The sequence below is a fragment of the Falco peregrinus genome, chromosome 18 (genome assembly GCF_023634155.1).
Source record: "Falco peregrinus isolate bFalPer1 chromosome 18, bFalPer1.pri, whole genome shotgun sequence".
Taxonomy (NCBI): Eukaryota; Metazoa; Chordata; class Aves; order Falconiformes; family Falconidae; genus Falco; species Falco peregrinus.
In genome coordinates, this window is record NC_073738.1 from 1,675,331 (window position 1) to 1,691,401 (window position 16,071).

The 16,071-nt window shown below is 65.6% G+C and overlaps 4 protein-coding genes across 5 annotated transcripts; 3 read left to right on the forward strand and 1 right to left on the reverse strand.

Annotated features, from left to right (window-relative positions):
- Window positions 1-441: 441 nt before the first annotated feature.
- SP6 (Sp6 transcription factor) lies at window positions 442-1,526 on the forward strand. The gene is given in 3 exon segments (XM_013298459.3): window positions 442-783; window positions 785-907; window positions 909-1,526. Coding segments are annotated over 3 exon segments (1,083 nt in total).
- Window positions 1,527-7,205: 5,679 nt separating this feature from the next.
- SCRN2 (secernin 2) lies at window positions 7,206-10,015 on the forward strand. 2 transcript variants are annotated; one of them, XM_055790026.1, is made up of 9 exons: window positions 7,206-7,246; window positions 7,659-7,830; window positions 7,931-8,112; window positions 8,201-8,400; window positions 8,481-8,696; window positions 8,818-8,983; window positions 9,124-9,301; window positions 9,428-9,597; window positions 9,715-10,015. In XM_055790026.1, exons 2-8 carry the CDS (start codon window positions 7,660-7,662, stop codon window positions 9,584-9,586), a joined length of 1,272 nt encoding a protein of 423 aa, XP_055646001.1. In that variant the 5' UTR covers window positions 7,206-7,246; window position 7,659; the 3' UTR covers window positions 9,587-9,597; window positions 9,715-10,015. The 2 variants fall into 2 exon arrangements, with proteins under 2 accessions (XP_055646001.1, XP_055646000.1); XM_055790025.1 differs by having other exon boundaries at window positions 9,428-10,015.
- A 97-nt stretch (window positions 10,016-10,112) lies between these two features.
- Window positions 10,113-13,226, reverse strand: LRRC46 (leucine rich repeat containing 46; the record flags this gene model as incomplete). Its single annotated transcript, XM_055790028.1, has 7 exons — window positions 10,113-10,412; window positions 10,547-10,707; window positions 10,995-11,064; window positions 11,782-11,891; window positions 12,080-12,126; window positions 12,861-12,969; window positions 13,045-13,226. Coding segments are annotated over 7 exons (963 nt in total), but the record flags the coding sequence as incomplete, so codon positions are not given.
- Window positions 13,227-13,612: 386 nt separating this feature from the next.
- Window positions 13,613-15,867, forward strand: MRPL10 (mitochondrial ribosomal protein L10). The gene is made up of 5 exons (XM_055790027.1): window positions 13,613-13,714; window positions 13,902-14,071; window positions 14,470-14,634; window positions 14,765-14,909; window positions 15,174-15,867. The coding sequence occupies exons 1-5, from the start codon at window positions 13,678-13,680 to the stop codon at window positions 15,536-15,538; spliced, it is 882 nt and encodes a 293-aa protein (XP_055646002.1). The 5' UTR covers window positions 13,613-13,677; the 3' UTR covers window positions 15,539-15,867.
- Window positions 15,868-16,071: the final 204 nt, after the last annotated feature.

Consider the following 16,071-nt stretch of genomic DNA (forward strand, 5'->3'; position numbering starts at 1 on the left):
GGAATTAGGCACAGACGTCACCTACTAGCACCGGGTCTGCGCCAGGGGCTGGCACAGGGTCCACATGGGCACAGGGATGGGTGCTAAGGGGTGTCCCCTCTACCTAGTGCCACACCAGGCTGCAGAGCAGAGAAACCCCCTTGGTGGGGCAGGGGTGTCGCCCAGATTTTGGGTGATGGGGTGATGGGTGCTGGGGACGCTGCCGCCTGTGTGGCATGGTGGGACCATGACGGTGTGGGACAGGAATCGGTGTCAGGGCTGTTGCTGGTGCCAAACCCCCACACTGTGCTGGTGTGCACAAGAGCAGGGGGGTTAAGAGGTGCTGGGGGTTACCTGATGAGCCCCCCCATCTTCTCACAGCTCTTCTCTCCCCCCCCACCTCCCCGCCCGTCCCTCCTTGGCCCTGCAGGTCTGTCTGTGCCACCGCCCCGCGCCTCGGCAATGCTCACAGCCGTCTGCAGCACCCTGGGGACCCAGCCCTCCGACGCACCCCGTGCCTCCCCGAGCCACCTGGACCTGCAGCCGCTGCAGCCCTTCCAGCCCCACGGCAGCGCCGCGGCCGGTGCCGCCGACTTCACCTCCCCGCTGCCCCCCCCGGAGCTGTCCCTGGCGGGTCCCGACGACACCACGTTCGCCAACCCCGGCACCTACGAGCCCCATGGCCCCCCGAGGTTAGAGCTGCCCACCGACGGCCCCACCGCCCCCGGCGCCTACGCCAAGCTGCTGCCGGCTGCCCCGGACATGGCGCATCCCTACGAGCCCTGGTTTCGGCCCCCCCCCCCCTGGCGCCCCCGGTGAGGAGGGAGGTGTCAACTGGTGGGACCTCCACGCTGGAGCCAGCTGGATGGAGCTGCCCCCTGGGCAGGGTGGGGGGCTGCAGGTGCCTGGGCACCCCGGGCTGCCACCGGCCCTGGGGGGGGTATGGCGGGGGGGAGCACCAGCTCTGCGCCCCCCCTGCCCACCTGCTGCCCCCACCCACCCAGCATCTCCTGGGACCGGAGGGGACGAAGGCACTGGAGGGACCCCCCGAGCCCCGGGGGCCGGAGACGGAGGGCGGTGGGCGGCCGAAAGGTGCCCGTCGTGCCGTGCCGCGGGGTGGGGGGCAGGCGGCGTGTCGCTGCCCCAACTGCCAGGAGGCGGAAAGGGGGGGTCCCTGCCCCGAGGGGGCGAAACGCAAACACCTACACAACTGCCACATCCCCGGCTGCGGCAAGGCGTACGCCAAGACCTCCCACCTGAAAGCCCACCTGCGCTGGCACAGCGGCGACCGACCCTTCGTCTGCAACTGGCTCTTCTGTGGCAAACGCTTCACCCGCTCCGACGAGCTGCAGCGGCACCTCCAGACCCACACCGGCGCCAAGAAATTTGCCTGCCCCGTCTGCGGCCGCGTCTTCATGCGCAGTGACCACCTGGGCAAGCACATGAAGACACACGATGGGGGCAAGGACGGGGGCGAACCTGAGGTCAAGGGCGCTGGGGACCCGTCGGCCAGCAAGGGAGGCAAGAGGGAGTCCGAGGGGGGGTAACACCGCCCCCACAAACTGAGCTGCTGAGCCCCGGGGGGGACATGGATGGAGGTGGGGAGGACCCCGGGCGGGGGTCAGGGGGACCCTTTGGGGCCGGTCTCCGAAGGATGTTGGGGTGGGGGGCACAGGGCTGGCACCTTGTGCTCAAAGCGGTGGCAAGGCGGGGGGACCACGCCGGTGGCACAGCCCGGTCCCGCTGTGGCGGTGCTGGTTGGGGAGCGCCGGAGCTGCCCCGCGGCAGTTTCACTTGTCCCGCTCCCGCTCTCCCGCCCCGGTTCCCCCCCGTCCTCCCCCAGCTTCCCAAATCTTTTTTTCGGGAGGCTGCTGGCAGGCGGCAGGGCTGTGTGGGAGGAACATCAATGGGAGCCGAAGGAGCAGGCGCTGCCTGGGCACGTCCAGCCCAAAGGGGAGGAAGGAGGAGAAAGGGAGAGAGGAGAAACCCGGGAGCCTTTGCTCGGGGAGGGCGGCTGCAGCCCCCCGGCCCCCTCCCCATGGCCCCCTCCAAACTGTTGGCGTCCCAGGCTCAGCCCCCCAGCACCAGCCCTCTTCTGTCACCACTCATGGGGCGTTGGCACCGGTCACCCTGTCCCACGGGGGGGACACGGGGGTTTGGGGGAGCCAACGGCCGCCCCGCCTCGGCTGGGGATGCCGGGCTGGCAGGGGTCCCCCACCCCCTGGAGCCCCACTTGGGCTGGGGGCTGTGAATCCCATTTTGGGCCCACACCGAGGTTAAAATGGGGAAAAATGAAGCGCTGCTCGCCTGTGAGCTGGGGGCCGTGGGGGGCGTGGGGGCGGCGGGCGCGTGGCGTGGCGGGGGCGGTTGCCCAAGCACACACCTGCAGCTTTCCCACACCCACCGCCGCGGCCCCGGGCGGGAAGCACACGGGCGGCCGCGGTCCCGGGAGAGCCGGGATGGCCACATTCCTCTGGCCTGGCATGGCCATGCTGCCCGCCGCCCCGCGACCCCCGCCTGCCCCCCTGGCGCCCTGTGGCCGTCCCTCCCCGGGGACCCGGGATCCCCCCCCCCCGGGCATGCTGCCTGTCCCCCACAGACCCCATTGCAGTCCCTCCCCGGGCACCCCCCTGGGGACTGCAGCCATCCCCCTGTGTGTGCTATGGGTCCCTCAGGGACCCCCTATCTCCAGGGGACCCCTGCTGTCCCCCCGTGCATGCTGCCTGTCCCCCTGTGGCCCCGTAGCCGTCCCTCCCCGGGTCCCATATCTCCAGGGAACCTCTGCATGTCCCCCCCGTGCATGCTGCCTGTCCCCCCGGGGACCACATAGCTGTCCCTTCCCAGGTCCCTGTATCTCCCAGGGACACCCCCCCCCCATATCTTTCCTCCCCTGGGGCTGTCCCCCTTGCCCGGGGGGATCCTGTATCTGTCCTTCACCCCTGGCTGGTGGTCCATGAATCTTGGTTTTTAGACCTTTTGGGTCTTACCCCTCCAATTTTGGCAGAACCCCTTGGACACAGGAGATGCTGAACCTGGGACCGGGGGGGGGTGTTGGGGGGCAGCGCTGGGGTCGGGTGGGATGGGGCTCAGAGGCTGCAGGGGGCACCCAAGGTTCCCCTGACTTCTGTGCCCCCCAAACTGGCATCAGTTCACACCAGTTGGGAAAGTGGGGATGGGGGGAGATTTGGGGGGGGCTGATCTCCTGGCATGGCCCCATCCTGGGGGCTTGGGGGGGGGTCATGTCTGGGGCTGTGGGGGCTGCCCGGGCTCGGAGCACCCCAGGGTCTGGGGGGAAGGGGTAGAGGTGAAGTCGAGTGGGGTCCGTGCCCAGAGGGCGCCCCGAAACCTTCGGTTTTGATTGTTTTATTATTATTATTAATTATTATTATTATTAATTATTATTATTTTATTAAGGTGAAGCCAGACTTTGCCACTCGGGCAGAGTGGACGTCTTGGGCCAAAGCTGTGGCCATGGGCCTTATGGTTGGGGAGGGGGGGGGTAGGACCCCTCAAAGGGTACTGTCCCCATCCCTGTCCCTGTCCCCATTAGTACGGAGGTGCTGATGGGGCCAGGGATGGGCCACGGGGCTGGAGAAACCCAGCGTGAGGTGAAGTCTCACTGGGGGGTCTGCGAGGATGTGGCCCCGGCCCCAGCACGGCCACCACTGTCCCTCCACAGGACTCGGGTGACCTGGGCTGCCCTCAGCTCTTGAAGGACATCCCCGACTCCGGCATTTGCCTTTTCCAGCACAAAATTCCCCCTCGGTGCCCCTGACCAGGATTTTATCTCTGAGGGGACCCCGGGGGGGCATGCTCAAGACCCTCCCCAGGTTGCCACAGCATCGTGCCGGTGGCCCATCGGATTTTTAGTAGCTGAACCCAGCTCCAGCAGCGGCCGGGGGCTTTGGTGTGACGGGGACCCTGCGCTGCAGTGGCTGGGGGGAAGTTTTTTGGGGGGAGGCTGCACCGGGGGCACCCCAAGGGTGGGCTGGAGAGGGAACCGCCGAGCCGGGCGGGGGGGTTGTCCCACAGCGACGCTGGGGCTCAGCCTCACCGAGCTGCCACCTGCCTGGCTCAGAGCTGGGGGGCTGTGAGGAGGGGCCCCAGGTGTGCTCTGCCCCCACACCCCCCCCGGGCCCTGCCTGCCGCGATGGGGCAATGAAGGCTGTAAAACCGGGTGGGGAAGGATGGAGGCCGGCTCCCACCCGCCGAAACCAGTCCAGCCTGCTGCGGCGTGGGGATCCCGGCCCTGCGCCCCGAACCGCCGCGTCTCCCACCCCCAAGCCACCTCCCCGGGGCAGGGAGGAACCGGCCCAGCCGGGGTCCCTGGGTGTCCCCCACCGAGCAGGTGGAGGGCGGCTGCAGGGGGTGAAGGGGAGCGGGGTGGCCCGCGGGGTGCTGTGGCCGGGGACGAGGGGTGCCCCCCACCCGGCAAGGGGAGCATTTGTGCTGTGAAGAGGCTGCAGGGCTGTGGGTTTGGGTTTTGTACTGGAATAAACGCCGCGTGTTTTCCATGCCCCGGCTCTCCGGCTCCGTCTGTGCCAAGGGACCCGGGGGTCCTGTACCCTGACCCCCACCCGTCCCTGCCAAGGGACCCGGGGGTCTGGCACCCTGACCCCCACCCGTCCCTGCCAAGGGACCCGGGGGTCCGGCACCCTGACCCACACCCATCCCTGCCAAGGGACCCGGGGGTCCTGTACCCTGACCCCCACCCGTCCCTGCCAAGGGACCCGGGGGTCCGGCACCCTGACCCACACCCATCCCTGCCAAGGGACCCGGGGGTCCTGTACCCTGACCCCCACCCGTCCCTGCCAAGGGACCCGGGGGTCTGGCACCCTGACCCCCACCCATCCCTGCCAAGGGACCCGGGGGTCTGGCACCCTGACCCCCAATTTGTCCCTGCCAAGGGACCCGGGGGTCTGGCACCCTGACCCCCACCCATCCCTGCCAAGGGACCCGGGGGTCTGGCACCCTGACCCCCAATTTGTCCCTGCCAAGGGACCCGGGGGTCTGGCACCCTGACCCACACCCATCCCTGCCAAGGGACCCGGGGGGTCCTGTACCCTAACTCCCACACATCCCTGCCAAAGGGCCCGGGGGTCTGGCACCCTGACCCCCAATTTGTCCCTGCCAAGGGGACCCGGGGGTCCTGCACGCTGACCCCCACCCTGGCCTGGAGCCAAAAGACCCGGGGTCTGACATCCTGACCCCCCCCCATCCCTGCCAAGGGACGTGGGGGTCCAGCACCCTGACTCCCAATCTGTCCCTGCCAAGCGACCCGGGGGTCCTGCACGCTGACCCCCACCCTGGCCTGGGGCCTCCAGGGCTGCTGGGGATGGGGATGCAGGAGGGTCCTGGGTGGGTGGGGATGAGCCGGCTGAGGACCAGCTGCTCCCCTGCCAGGAGGGCCCCATCCTGCACCCTCCGGTCCAGCCTCCCACACCGGGACGCGCCGGGCGGGCGCCCAGGGTCCCCCCTGCGGGCAGGGTGCTGCCCGGCAGGTCTGCCTGCATACCGCTGGGCGGGCGTGCCGTGCGGGGTGCTGCCCACGGGGGTGCTGCCCACGGGGGTGCTGCGCAAGTGGGGTACTGCCCACGGGGGGGCTGTCTGTAGGGGGTTCTGCCCACGGGGTGCTATCTATAGGGGGTGCTATCTATAGGGGGGTTTGCCCACGGGGTGCTATCTATAGGGGGTGCTATCTATAGGGGGTTCTGCCAAGACGGGGTGCTATCTATAGGGGGTACTATCTACAGGGGGTTCTGCCAAGACGGGGTGCTACCTGTAGGGGGTGCTATCTATAGGGGGTTCTGCCAAGACGGGGTGCTACCTATAGGGGGTGCTACCTATAGGGGGGTCTGCCAAGACGGGGTGCTACCTATAGGGGGTGCTATCTATAGGGGGTTCTGCCAAGACGGGGTTCTGCCCACGGGGGTGCTATCTATAGGGGGTGCTATCTATAGGGGGTTCTGCCAAGACGGGGTGCTACCTGTAGGGGGTTCTGCCAAGACGGGGTGCTACCTGTAGGGGGTGCTATCTATAGGGGGTTTTGCCCACGGGGTGCTACCTATAGGGGGTGCTATCTATAGGGGGTTTTGCCCACGGGGTGCTATCTATAGGGGGTGCTATCTATAGGGGGTTCTGCCAAGACGGGGTGCTATCTATAGGGGGTACTATCTACAGGGGGTTCTGCCAAGACGGGGTGCTACCTGTAGGGGGTGCTATCTATAGGGGGTTCTGCCAAGACGGGGTGCTACCTATAGGGGGTGCTATCTATAGGGGGTTCTGCCAAGACGGGGTGCTACCTATAGGGGGTGCTATCTATAGGGGGTTCTGCCAAGACGGGGTTCTGCCCACGGGGGTGCTATCTATAGGGGGTTCTGCCAAGACGGGGTGCTACCTGTAGGGGGTTCTGCCAAGACGGGGTGCTACCTGTAGGGGGTGCTATCTACAGGGGGTTCTGCCAAGACGGGGTGCTACCTATAGGGGGTGCTGTCTATAGGGGGTTCTGCCAAGACGGGGTGCTACCTATAGGGGCTTCTGCCAAGACGGGGTGCTACCTATAGGGGGTTCTGCCAAGACGGGGTGCTACCTGTAGGGGGTGCTATCTATAGGGGGTTCTGCCCACGGGGTGCTATCTATAGGGGGTGCTATCTATAGGGGGTTCTGCCAAGACGGGGTGCTATCTATAGGGGCTTCTGCCAAGACGGGGTGCTACCTATAGGGGGTTCTGCCAAGACGGGGTGCTACCTGTAGGGGGTACTATCTATAGGGGGTTCTGCCAAGACGGGGTGCTATCTATAGGGGGTGCTATCTATAGGGGCTTCTGCCAAGACGGGGTGCTATCTATAGGGGCTTCTGCCAAGACGGGGTGCTACCTATAGGGGGTGCTATCTATAGGGGGGTCTGCCAAGACGGGGTGCTACCTATAGGGGGTGCTATCTATAGGGGGTTCTGCCAAGACGGGGTTCTGCCCACGGGGGTGCTATCTATAGGGGGTGCTATCTACGGGGGTTCTGCCAAGACGGGGTGCTACCTATAGCGGGTGCTGCCCCACGGGACCTCCCCAGACCCACGGGAGGGACCTGGCGCCCGCGCCCCCGGACTCCCTCGGGGTCTGGTCCCCCCCATGTCCCCCGGGGGGGGGCGGGGCCGGTCCCCGCCCGCTGCCGCCGTGCGGCCTCCGGCCACGGGGCGCCGCCGTCGCCCAGACGGGGCGGGCCGGGGGGGGCGGGACCGGGCGGCGGCGGCGGGGCGAGAGCGGCGGCAGGTCCGTAGGACCGGGGCATCCCGGCGGGGTCCCGAGAGGGGGTTCGTGGCGGGGGGAGGCGGGGAGTGTCCCGGGAACCGGGGCTGTGCGGGAGGGGTCCTGTCCGCGCTCGGTGCGGGGGGTCCCAGGAACCGGGGCTGCGCGGGTGGGTGGGCGTCCCCGGCCGGTGCAGAGCTGCGGGGTCCCGGGGCAGGGGATGCCCCCCGGGCCACCCCCGGCCGCGGTCCGTGATGTTCCCCCAGGTCCACGGACCACGTCATCCCCTAGCCACCCCCTGAAGACCCTCCGTGTCCCCACATCTGCCAGCCCCAAAGGGACCCTGGGGACACATCCACGCCAGGGACGAGGGGGTGACGGGGTGACACCCCCCTCGGTGACATACACCCCCCCACCCCCTCCCCCCCGGGTTTAGCATGGTGGGGCAGGATTCTGCACCCTCATCCTGCGACTGCTTCGTGGCACTGCCGCCGCACACTGCGACGCCCGCCGTCATCTTCGGCAAGAACGCCGACCGGCCGCGGCACGAAGTCCAGGAGGTTGTCTACATCCCCGCCGCCACCCACCATCCCGGGGACAAAGTCCAGGTGAGACCACGCTGTGACCAGGGTGGCTCCAGGGGACGGTGCAGCAAGTGCACCAGGTCTCAGCCCCACTCTCTGTTCCCCCCCACCCCCCCGCTCCCAGTGCACCTACCTGGAGATCGAGCAGGTGGAGAGGACCCATGCGGTGGTGCTGAGCCGTCCCGCCTGGCTGTGGGGTGCCGAGATGGGCGCCAATGAACACGGTGTCTGTGTGGGCAATGAGGGCGTCTGGACCCGTGAGCCCATCGGGGAGGATGAGGCGCTGCTGGGGATGGACCTGGTGAGGTGAGGACCGCGTGTCCCTATCCCATCCCAGCCGCCCCGCTGTCCCCCACCGCTGGCTGACGGTGACGGGGTGCTGCCGGCGGGGCAGGCTGGGTTTGGAGCGGGGCAGCTCTGCCCGGGAGGCTCTGCAGGTGATGGCGGCGTTGCTGGAACGCTACGGCCAGGGTGGGAGCTGCAAGGAGGAGCCGGTGCCCTTTGTCTACCACAACACCTTCCTGCTGGCTGACCGCACCGAGGCCTGGGTGCTGGAGACGGCCGGCCGGTACTGGGCAGCCCAGCAGATCAGAGGTGAGCAGGTGTTGGTTGTCCTGGGGGGATGGGGCACCCTGTCTCCTTGCCCCTGACCCCCCCCACCCCGGACTTTGCAGAGGGCAGCCGCAACATCTCCAACCAGCTCAGCATCGGGAGGGAGATCACGGCCGAGCACGCGGGGCTGCGGCAGCGAGCGCACAGCCAGGGCTGGTGGAGCGGGGCTGCCGAGTTCAACTTCGCCGAGGTCTTCTCCCTGCCGCACCAGCCCGCTCGCATGGAGGCTGCCAAGGCCCGCTACTGCGCCGGCAAGGAGCTGCTGCGGCAGCACGCAGGTGGGGACAGGGACAGGGGCCACCCACGGCTCACCCCAGCATCTCCCCACCCCCCCGCGGCCGCAGCAGCCGTGGCCATGGCTGCGCTGCAGGCAGTGACGTGGCTGTGCCTCGCCCACAGGTCACATCATGGCAGAGACGTTCATGGCCATCCTGCGGGACAAGGAAAGTGGGATCTGCGTGGACTCGGAGGGGTTCCACACGGCAGGCAGCATGGTGTCCGTGCTGCCCCAGGACCCCGCCTTGCCCTGTGTGCACTTCTTCACAGCCACCCCTGACCCCTCCAGGTGAGGACGCCGGTGGGGACAGCCCCACGCTGGGGGTGACAGGGATGAGGCAGAGCCATGCCCCAGGCTGAGCATCCCTGGGGAGCAGCATCCGTCCTCGTGCTGGCTGGTCCCAGGGCCCCGGTGCTCCTCTCTGGCAGGTCCGTCTTCAAGCCCTTCGTCTTTGTGGCCGGCCTCAAGCCCGCACCACAGGTGAGATCTCCCACCTTCCGCGACGACCCTGCCAAGCAAATCCCACGGTTCCAGAACACAGTCGATCGGCGGCATGAGCTCTACTGCCGGCACCAGGCAGCCCTGGAGCTGATGGAGAGGGACCAGGTACCGCAGACCCTTCTGCGGCTGCCATTGCCCCCAGACCCTCACATCGCCCCCGGTGATGTGGGAGGCAGCGAGATGTCCTGAGAGCGCGTGGTCTTAGCTCTCCTCCCTCCCCAATCCTGCCAGGAGCAGGGCCAGAAGCTCCTGCAGACGCTGCGGGACCTGGAGAAGCAGGGTCTGGAGGGGATGAACGCGCTGCTGGGAGGGAAGGTGACCCCCAGCTCAGAAGAGCTGGCCGACCTCTTCTTCGACTGCGTGGAGGCAGAGATGAAGTTTTACACATAAACCTTGCGCAGGTGGGTGGGCTCGCGCCCCCTCCCTGTGGAATTGCTCCTGGATAGGGTATGGAGAAAACCCTCCCTGTGCCCAGCCCTGGCTTCTCACCTCCTCCCACCAAAAATGTGCCAGCACAGCTGGAACAGCTCAACTGGCATCTCCAGCCCTGCCTGGGGGGTGCAGAGCCTCCAAGCCCCCTAACTTGCCCTGGAGGAATCAGCAGTTTGAGAGGCAGCCATGGCCGGGAACGCAGGTGCCGGGGGAAGGAGAAGGACAAGGGACGTGGAGCAGGATTTGGGGTCCTGCCTGCAGCCCTGTGTCTTTTCCCACCATCAGGCAGAGCTGCCTGTGCCTGGCCCCTCTGGGGCTGGCTGCGGGGCTGGGGGCTCCATCGCAGACAGGCAAATTGCTGTAGGAATAAAGAGGCTTTAATCCCAACTGCGCGGTGCTGTGCTGCTGCGGGTTAGCTGGGGTAACTGCCTGTTTCTCTCTCCTTCGACGCACGTCTCCTCCTCCAGAGCGTTGGTCTGGGGCTGGCTCCCACCAGTAGCTCACTGGGGCTTCAGGCAGGCGTGCTGCCTGCTGGGTCCTGGCAGAGGTGGCAGCTGTGTCCCCAGCTTTGCTTGGGGACAAGGCTGAGACCACCTGGGTGCTGGGGCTGTGACGAAGGCTGCTCCCTCCCGGCCTGGGCTCAGCGGTGCAGGGGGTAGCAGCAGACCCTGACGCTCCCGCAGCTCCTCCAGCTCTTCCAGACGGGTCCGGTGCTCCTCCAGAGCCTCCCTCTGCCTCTGCCGTGAGTGCCCAGCCAGCTCCCAGTGCAGATCCGCAAAGAAATCTGCCAGGGACAGAGGGAGGGAGAATTATAGCAGACCTGGCAGGCCCCCCCCCAGGCTCCCTGCCATTCCTGTCACCCTTGGGGACAGGCCTGCTTAACCCCCAAGTGTGTAATGTGTCCTTCAGTCTGGGCACCTTTGCCTGTAGTGAAAGGGTCACTCGGCTCAGAAAGCAACTCATCATCTTCATCCTCACTGCTGGAAGAGCCTCCTTCCTCCTCTTCCTCACCCACGCTGGCACAGACGGGCTGGGCATCCAGCTGCAGGAGGTGTGGCAGGGCTCCCACCACCAGCTCTCTGCAAGCAGGAGAGGAAGAGCAGACATTCCCCCGCCACGTGGCATCGCCTCGGGGCTGGGAGCACGATGGAGTGGCACCGACCCCTCCCCAGCACCGCTCTGCCCAGCCCACCCCACAGCCTGGCCCAGGCAGAAAGCAGAGATTCAGCTTTCTAGGGTTTGGGTAGGGGGGTTAGGCTGTGTTTTATAATGGGGGGGGGGGTGGCTGTAGCCTGCTGAGGGGCTCGCATGGTTTGGGGGACTTGCTGTCCCCCTCTGCTCTCCCCAGCAGGCCCCCCTGACCCACCTGTATCCGTGCTGGTGGGTGCATTCGTTTCCCCTTAAGTCCACGAGTCGGAGGCAGCGGGGCAGCTCATCTGCAGAGATCAAAGGGAAGGCAGAAAGGTGCTGAGATGGGACCTGAGCCCTACCCCACCCCAAACCCCTGCACCCTTCCATCTCCCACAGCTCTTCACCCACTCCCGAGGTGACAGCCCTGTTGTGGGAAGCAGTCTCTTACCTCACAGCTGGGGAAAGTGAGGCAGAGAGGGCAGGAATGTGTATTGCGCATACTCCTATGTGAGAACTGGGGTTTTCCCCTTCCCAGGCCCTCGCTGCTCCCTTTCTCACTCAAGTCTGCAAGCGGAAGGCCTGGCCACAACAGTAACGCTACAGAGGAAGGGAGGGAGACATCCCTCTGTCCTTCCCTCTTCTGCCAAAATTCACACACAGGAGGAGCTGGCTGGAAGGTACACTAAGGGTTCTCAGGGCTGGAGCAGCTTTGCTATGAGGTTGAAATCCCAAAGTCTGATCTAAGCTGCTAGAATGTTCTGCTGAAGTGGGACACAAGGTGGAAGCAGACACCTGGAGTCTGCCAGCAGAGCTGACGGCTCAAACCTGGCCACAGGGCTCCTCTGGTGTCACGCTGGAATGTGCAGGCCAGACCCAGGGATGCTCTGCTGGGGCTCTGGCTGGGAGCCGAGGCCAAAGGCCCTAGCAGAGCCTGGACCAGGGGCCTGTTCGCATTTCCCCGGTAACCTGAGGCACCTCTTGGGCAGACCCAGGCCATGCCTGGACCTGTTCCTGCTTCCCACCTGGGTCCAGCATCTGGATCTGGTTGTGGGACAAGTCCAGAACACGCAGGTGTCGCAGGGGCCGCAGGTTCTCCACTCTAGGGATGTGGTTTCCAGCCAGGCAGAGGAACCTGCAGAGCACAGAGAGAGAAGTGATGTGAGGTGGGGGGATGCCACAGCCCCCAGGGTCAGAGCCAGCAGCACCAGGCTGTCAGGGGCTGCAACACAGTCCCCCCTGGCTCTGCCAGGGGAAGTGGGGAGCCCCATACTCCTCTGATCATGGAAAAATGACTTCTGTGGGGAGAGGAGCTGCCTGTACCGCAGGTTGGGAAAGCAGTCTAGATTCTCAATCTTCTCAATTTGGTTCTGAAAAAAAAAACCAACAAAAAAGCAACACATTTTTCTGCTACATGAAAAAAACCCAGACTTCAGGAGCACCCCAGGACTGCCCCAGTCTCACAGGGGCAACACAATGACCCACCAGAGGAGCTTTATGAAGAGAGTATGCATTGCAGCTGGAGTTCAACTCAGTGAGCCTCACATGGGGCACCAATTGTTGTAGCACAAACAAACTAGCTGGCTGCAACAAGGCTTTTACTATAAATCAGATTCTACTGTCCCTGCAGGTTTCACCTTCCTGCAGAGGTCAGACCACACTCCTCTGTCAGAAGACCTCTCCCACACTCCTCAGGGCTATTTAACTACTTAGCAGGAACGAGCTACAGCTGCACATCGTCCATATCAACCAACCCGCTGCCTTCGAGGCAAGGCCACTGCTGCATATTATCAATGCTAATCAACCCACTGCCTTCATTCCTCTATAAGTATGGGGCTGTGATGGCATGGAAAGCCTAGAAGCATTCAGGAGGACACTAAGGCTCCTTGTGTGGGCTTAAAAAGCACTGAATGGCTGATGCCAGACCCTTGCTTGAGCTCTATCAGTAGCATTGTCATCAGAGGGGAGTACTGCCAGACCCTCTGGCCATGTAGCAAGTCAAAACCCTGGAGCAGAGCTGGGGATGTTTGCAGTCTCCCCGAGGAGGACTTAGCCGCGGGACCAGGGCTGATCTCTGCTGCCTGCACCTGCCATAGGGCCTTACCTGCTGCAGGTAGAGGCTGTGAATCTCCTGCAGGCTCTGGAGCCTCCCAATAGCACAGATGTTCTCCCGGTCCAAGCGGAGAGTTGAGGGGGACAGCAGCTCCACAGATCTAGAGGAAGGGGGTGCTCAGGGACCCCTCCCTGCCAGCCTGGGTGGCAAAGATGGGCTCTGGGCGGATCCTCACCGGCTCCCTGCGCACAGGGGCTCCACTGGCCAAGGCAGGTTCTTCATGGCAATGAAGCTGTCAGTGAGGGTCACCCCGGCGAATGGCTGCTTACGGCCTGTGGGAAACCCCAAGTGATGCAGTCCAGGCCAGCAGGGTCCAGCCCCCCAGCTGAGCTGTGAGCAAGCCCCGCAATGGCTCACTCACCCCCAAGCAAGTCTCGCCCTGCCCAGCTATGGTAGGGGGCTTCCTGGGGTCCTTGTTTCTTCCTTGGGCCCTTGAGTGGGTGTGCTGTGAGGGCTGGCCTGCCTCCGCTGCTCTCTGCGAAGGGAAGGGTGCTGAGGTGATGGGGGGCAGAAACCTGCAGGCTGGGAGGGTCGGCGAGGACACGGCTGCCGGGCTGGGGGGGAGCAGCGCTGGGCCCCCCAGGTGGGGCAGAGAGACCGCAGGGCCTGAGGGGATCATGGGGCCGGGGTTCCCGGGCTGGGGGGCACGGAGACCCCCGGGGATGCCGGGGGGAGCGCAGGCCGCAGCGTGCCCGTTGCTAGGAGACGGGCGGCCCCGGAAGGGGCAGGGCGGAAGTCGCGCGCCCCCCCCCCCCGCGCGCCGCCGCTGCTCCGCGTTCCCAGCAGCCTTTGCGCCCCCGCGGCAAAGATGGCGGCGCTGAGCGGCGGCGTGCCATGGCGGCGGGGTGAGCGGCTCCTCCCCGGGGCTGCGCGTCTCCCGCAGGCTCGGGCAGGGGCGAGCGGCGAGGCCGGGCGGTGGGTGAGCGGGGGAGGGCGTGCGGGCGGCCCGGCGTGTCCCTGAGGCCCGCGGGGGCCTGGCGGCGGCCCTGAGCGCGGCCCGCTGCGCCCTTGCCACTGTGCCTCTCTCCGCAGGCTGGCTGCCCGCCCTGCAGCTCGTCCGCCGCGGCTCCAAGGCGGTCACCCGCCACTGGAAGGCCATGCACTTCCAGCGCCAGAAGCTGATGGCCGTCACCGAGTACCTGGCCCCGCGGCCCGCCGTCCCACCGCACTGCCTGGCCCCCAGGAAGGAGGCGAGCCAGGAGGTAATTTTCTGGCGCTGTGGGGTCTCGGTGTCTGAGGAGTCCGGGTGGCTTTGCACGCCCCGTGTGTGTGCTTTGCTCCGGGGATTTAACACAGGGTCCGCAGCACCCACCGGGTGCAGTACAGACCACCAGGACAGCCCTGCCCCAGGGTTAGCTGGGCCGGACACCTGTACGAGAGCTTTTGGGGGGGGTTTAAAGCCCCTTTTCATCATGTTGTGGGTGGCTGGGAGGTGCCCGGCTGGTCATCAGGTGCTGGAAACAAAGCGAGTCCTGAGCTGTGGCAGCATCTCCCGATCCATGGCAGCATCTCCCGGCAGCAGGTCCAGCTGCAGCTGGAGTGGCAGGGGGCAGCAGGCATTGCCCCTTCCCTGTGGCCCATCACTGCTCGCTTCCCTCAGGACAATGGTTACGCCCGGCTGTTACGGCGGCAGGTGGAAGAGGTGTTCCGGGACAGTCGGATGATTGCTGTGTGTCAGTACAATTCCATGCCCGATGAGGACATGGTGCTGATGAGGCACTACCTCCGAAAGCACAGCATTGAGGTCAAGTTCGTCCTGAATGAGGTAGGGGCAGATCCTGGTAGAGTTGCAGGGGGAAGGAAGGTGGAGGAGGGGTGGAATGGCTGTGTGTTGCCTGCTGGGGTGAAAAGTGGCCTCTGCTCCCCTGCTTTATTCTGAGAGCTGTCTCCCCCAGATTGTCAGACCTGTGCTGTCACAGTCCAAGTACAAGAATCTCCTTCCTCTCTTTGTGGCACGCAATATCCTGCTGGTGAGCCCGGAAACGAAGGCGAGGGAGATGCTACGGGTGCTGAAGGGAGTGCCACAGGTCAACCTCCTGGGTGAGAGCCTTCCCTGTGTCCCCATCTGCTGGCATCAGGCTCAGGGCTCTCATCTGGCGCTGGGGAGAGTTGCGGCCTCCAGCAGAGTGCACGCTAATGGAGCTGGGTCTGCGGGATCACTGCCCTGTCTGTTAAAATGAGAGGATGGATGGCGAGGGGTGGGAGCCCTGCCTGCAGGAGCAAACCTTCCCTTGTGTGCCTGTGGAAGATGAAAGGTCCCTGGCACCCCCATCTCCTGTCCTCAGCTCTGTTCCTCTCTTCCAGCCGCCTGCATCGATGACACCATCCTGAGCAGGCAGGGAGTGGAGAAATTTGCCAAGCTGCCTCCTCTGGAGGCTGCCCAGGGGCAGACAGTGGGTGCCCTGGGCCTCCTGCCCTCCCAGACGTCCTCCCTGCTCCAGTGCGGCTCCGTGCACCTCACGGCTCTGCTGGATCAGCACATCCGCCAGCTGCAGGCTGGGGAGACGGGGAGCCCAGCTGAGCCTGCCCCTGCCCAGAGCTCGGGGGCCTCACTGACTCTGGCCCCTGGCCCCCAGCCGGGCCCCGTGTCTTGGCTGGGAGTTGACTCCTTCACCGGCTGCGGTTTGGGGGGTCAGGGATGGAAGGATTTGTGCCGGGTGGGCAGCTAGTGGTGGGACTTTGGGTCCAGTGGCACTGCCGTCTTGTTGGGGAGCCCCAGCCTTTCCCTTCGCTCCTGCCACAGGTGGCACTTGGGAACAACCGGGCTGCGTTCCAGGGGCTGCAGTCAGAGGGTCGCCGGGATCGGCCAGAGGAGGCAGAGCGTGGTGGGGACCCACAGTGGTGCTGGTGGGGAGGGTGGTGGGTGCTCCGAGCCCCCTGGAGCGGGGACAGCAAGGGCGAGTGTGCTGTAACGCGGAGCTAGCCACATGGGTGGTGGAGCTAGCCATGTCGGTGGGCTCGCTGTCCTGTCCATTAAAGTCAGCTGTGTGGTGCTGAAGATGCTGGAGGCCTCGTCTTGGATTTGGGGGACGGGTGGGGGGTTCCTGCCCCCCCCCGATACCATGGGGAGAGATCGGGCACTGCTTGGGGGTTGTGGTGCAGAGGGCAGAGCGGTGCTGTGGGGTGGGTGAAGGAAATGCGGGGGGGGGGCAGTGGGTAAAGCAGAATGTGGGGGCGGGAGCCCTGTGGGGTACTGCCTGCC

Coding starts and splice junctions, on each gene's coding strand:
- MRPL10 (XM_055790027.1), top strand. CDS start 13,678: ATGGCGGCGCTGAGCGGCGGCGTGCCATGGCGGCGGG. Junction 14,072..14,469: donor GGAAGGAGGCGAGCCAGGAG/GTAATTTTCTGG, acceptor CGCTTCCCTCAG/GACAATGGTTACGCCCGGCT. Junction 14,635..14,764: donor TCAAGTTCGTCCTGAATGAG/GTAGGGGCAGAT, acceptor TGTCTCCCCCAG/ATTGTCAGACCTGTGCTGTC.
- SCRN2 (XM_055790025.1), top strand. CDS start 7,660: ATGGTGGGGCAGGATTCTGCACCCTCATCCTGCGACTGCTTCGTGGCA. Junction 8,401..8,480: donor GGCAGCCCAGCAGATCAGAG/GTGAGCAGGTGT, acceptor CGGACTTTGCAG/AGGGCAGCCGCAACATCTCC. Junction 8,984..9,123: donor GCCACCCCTGACCCCTCCAG/GTGAGGACGCCG, acceptor CCTCTCTGGCAG/GTCCGTCTTCAAGCCCTTCG.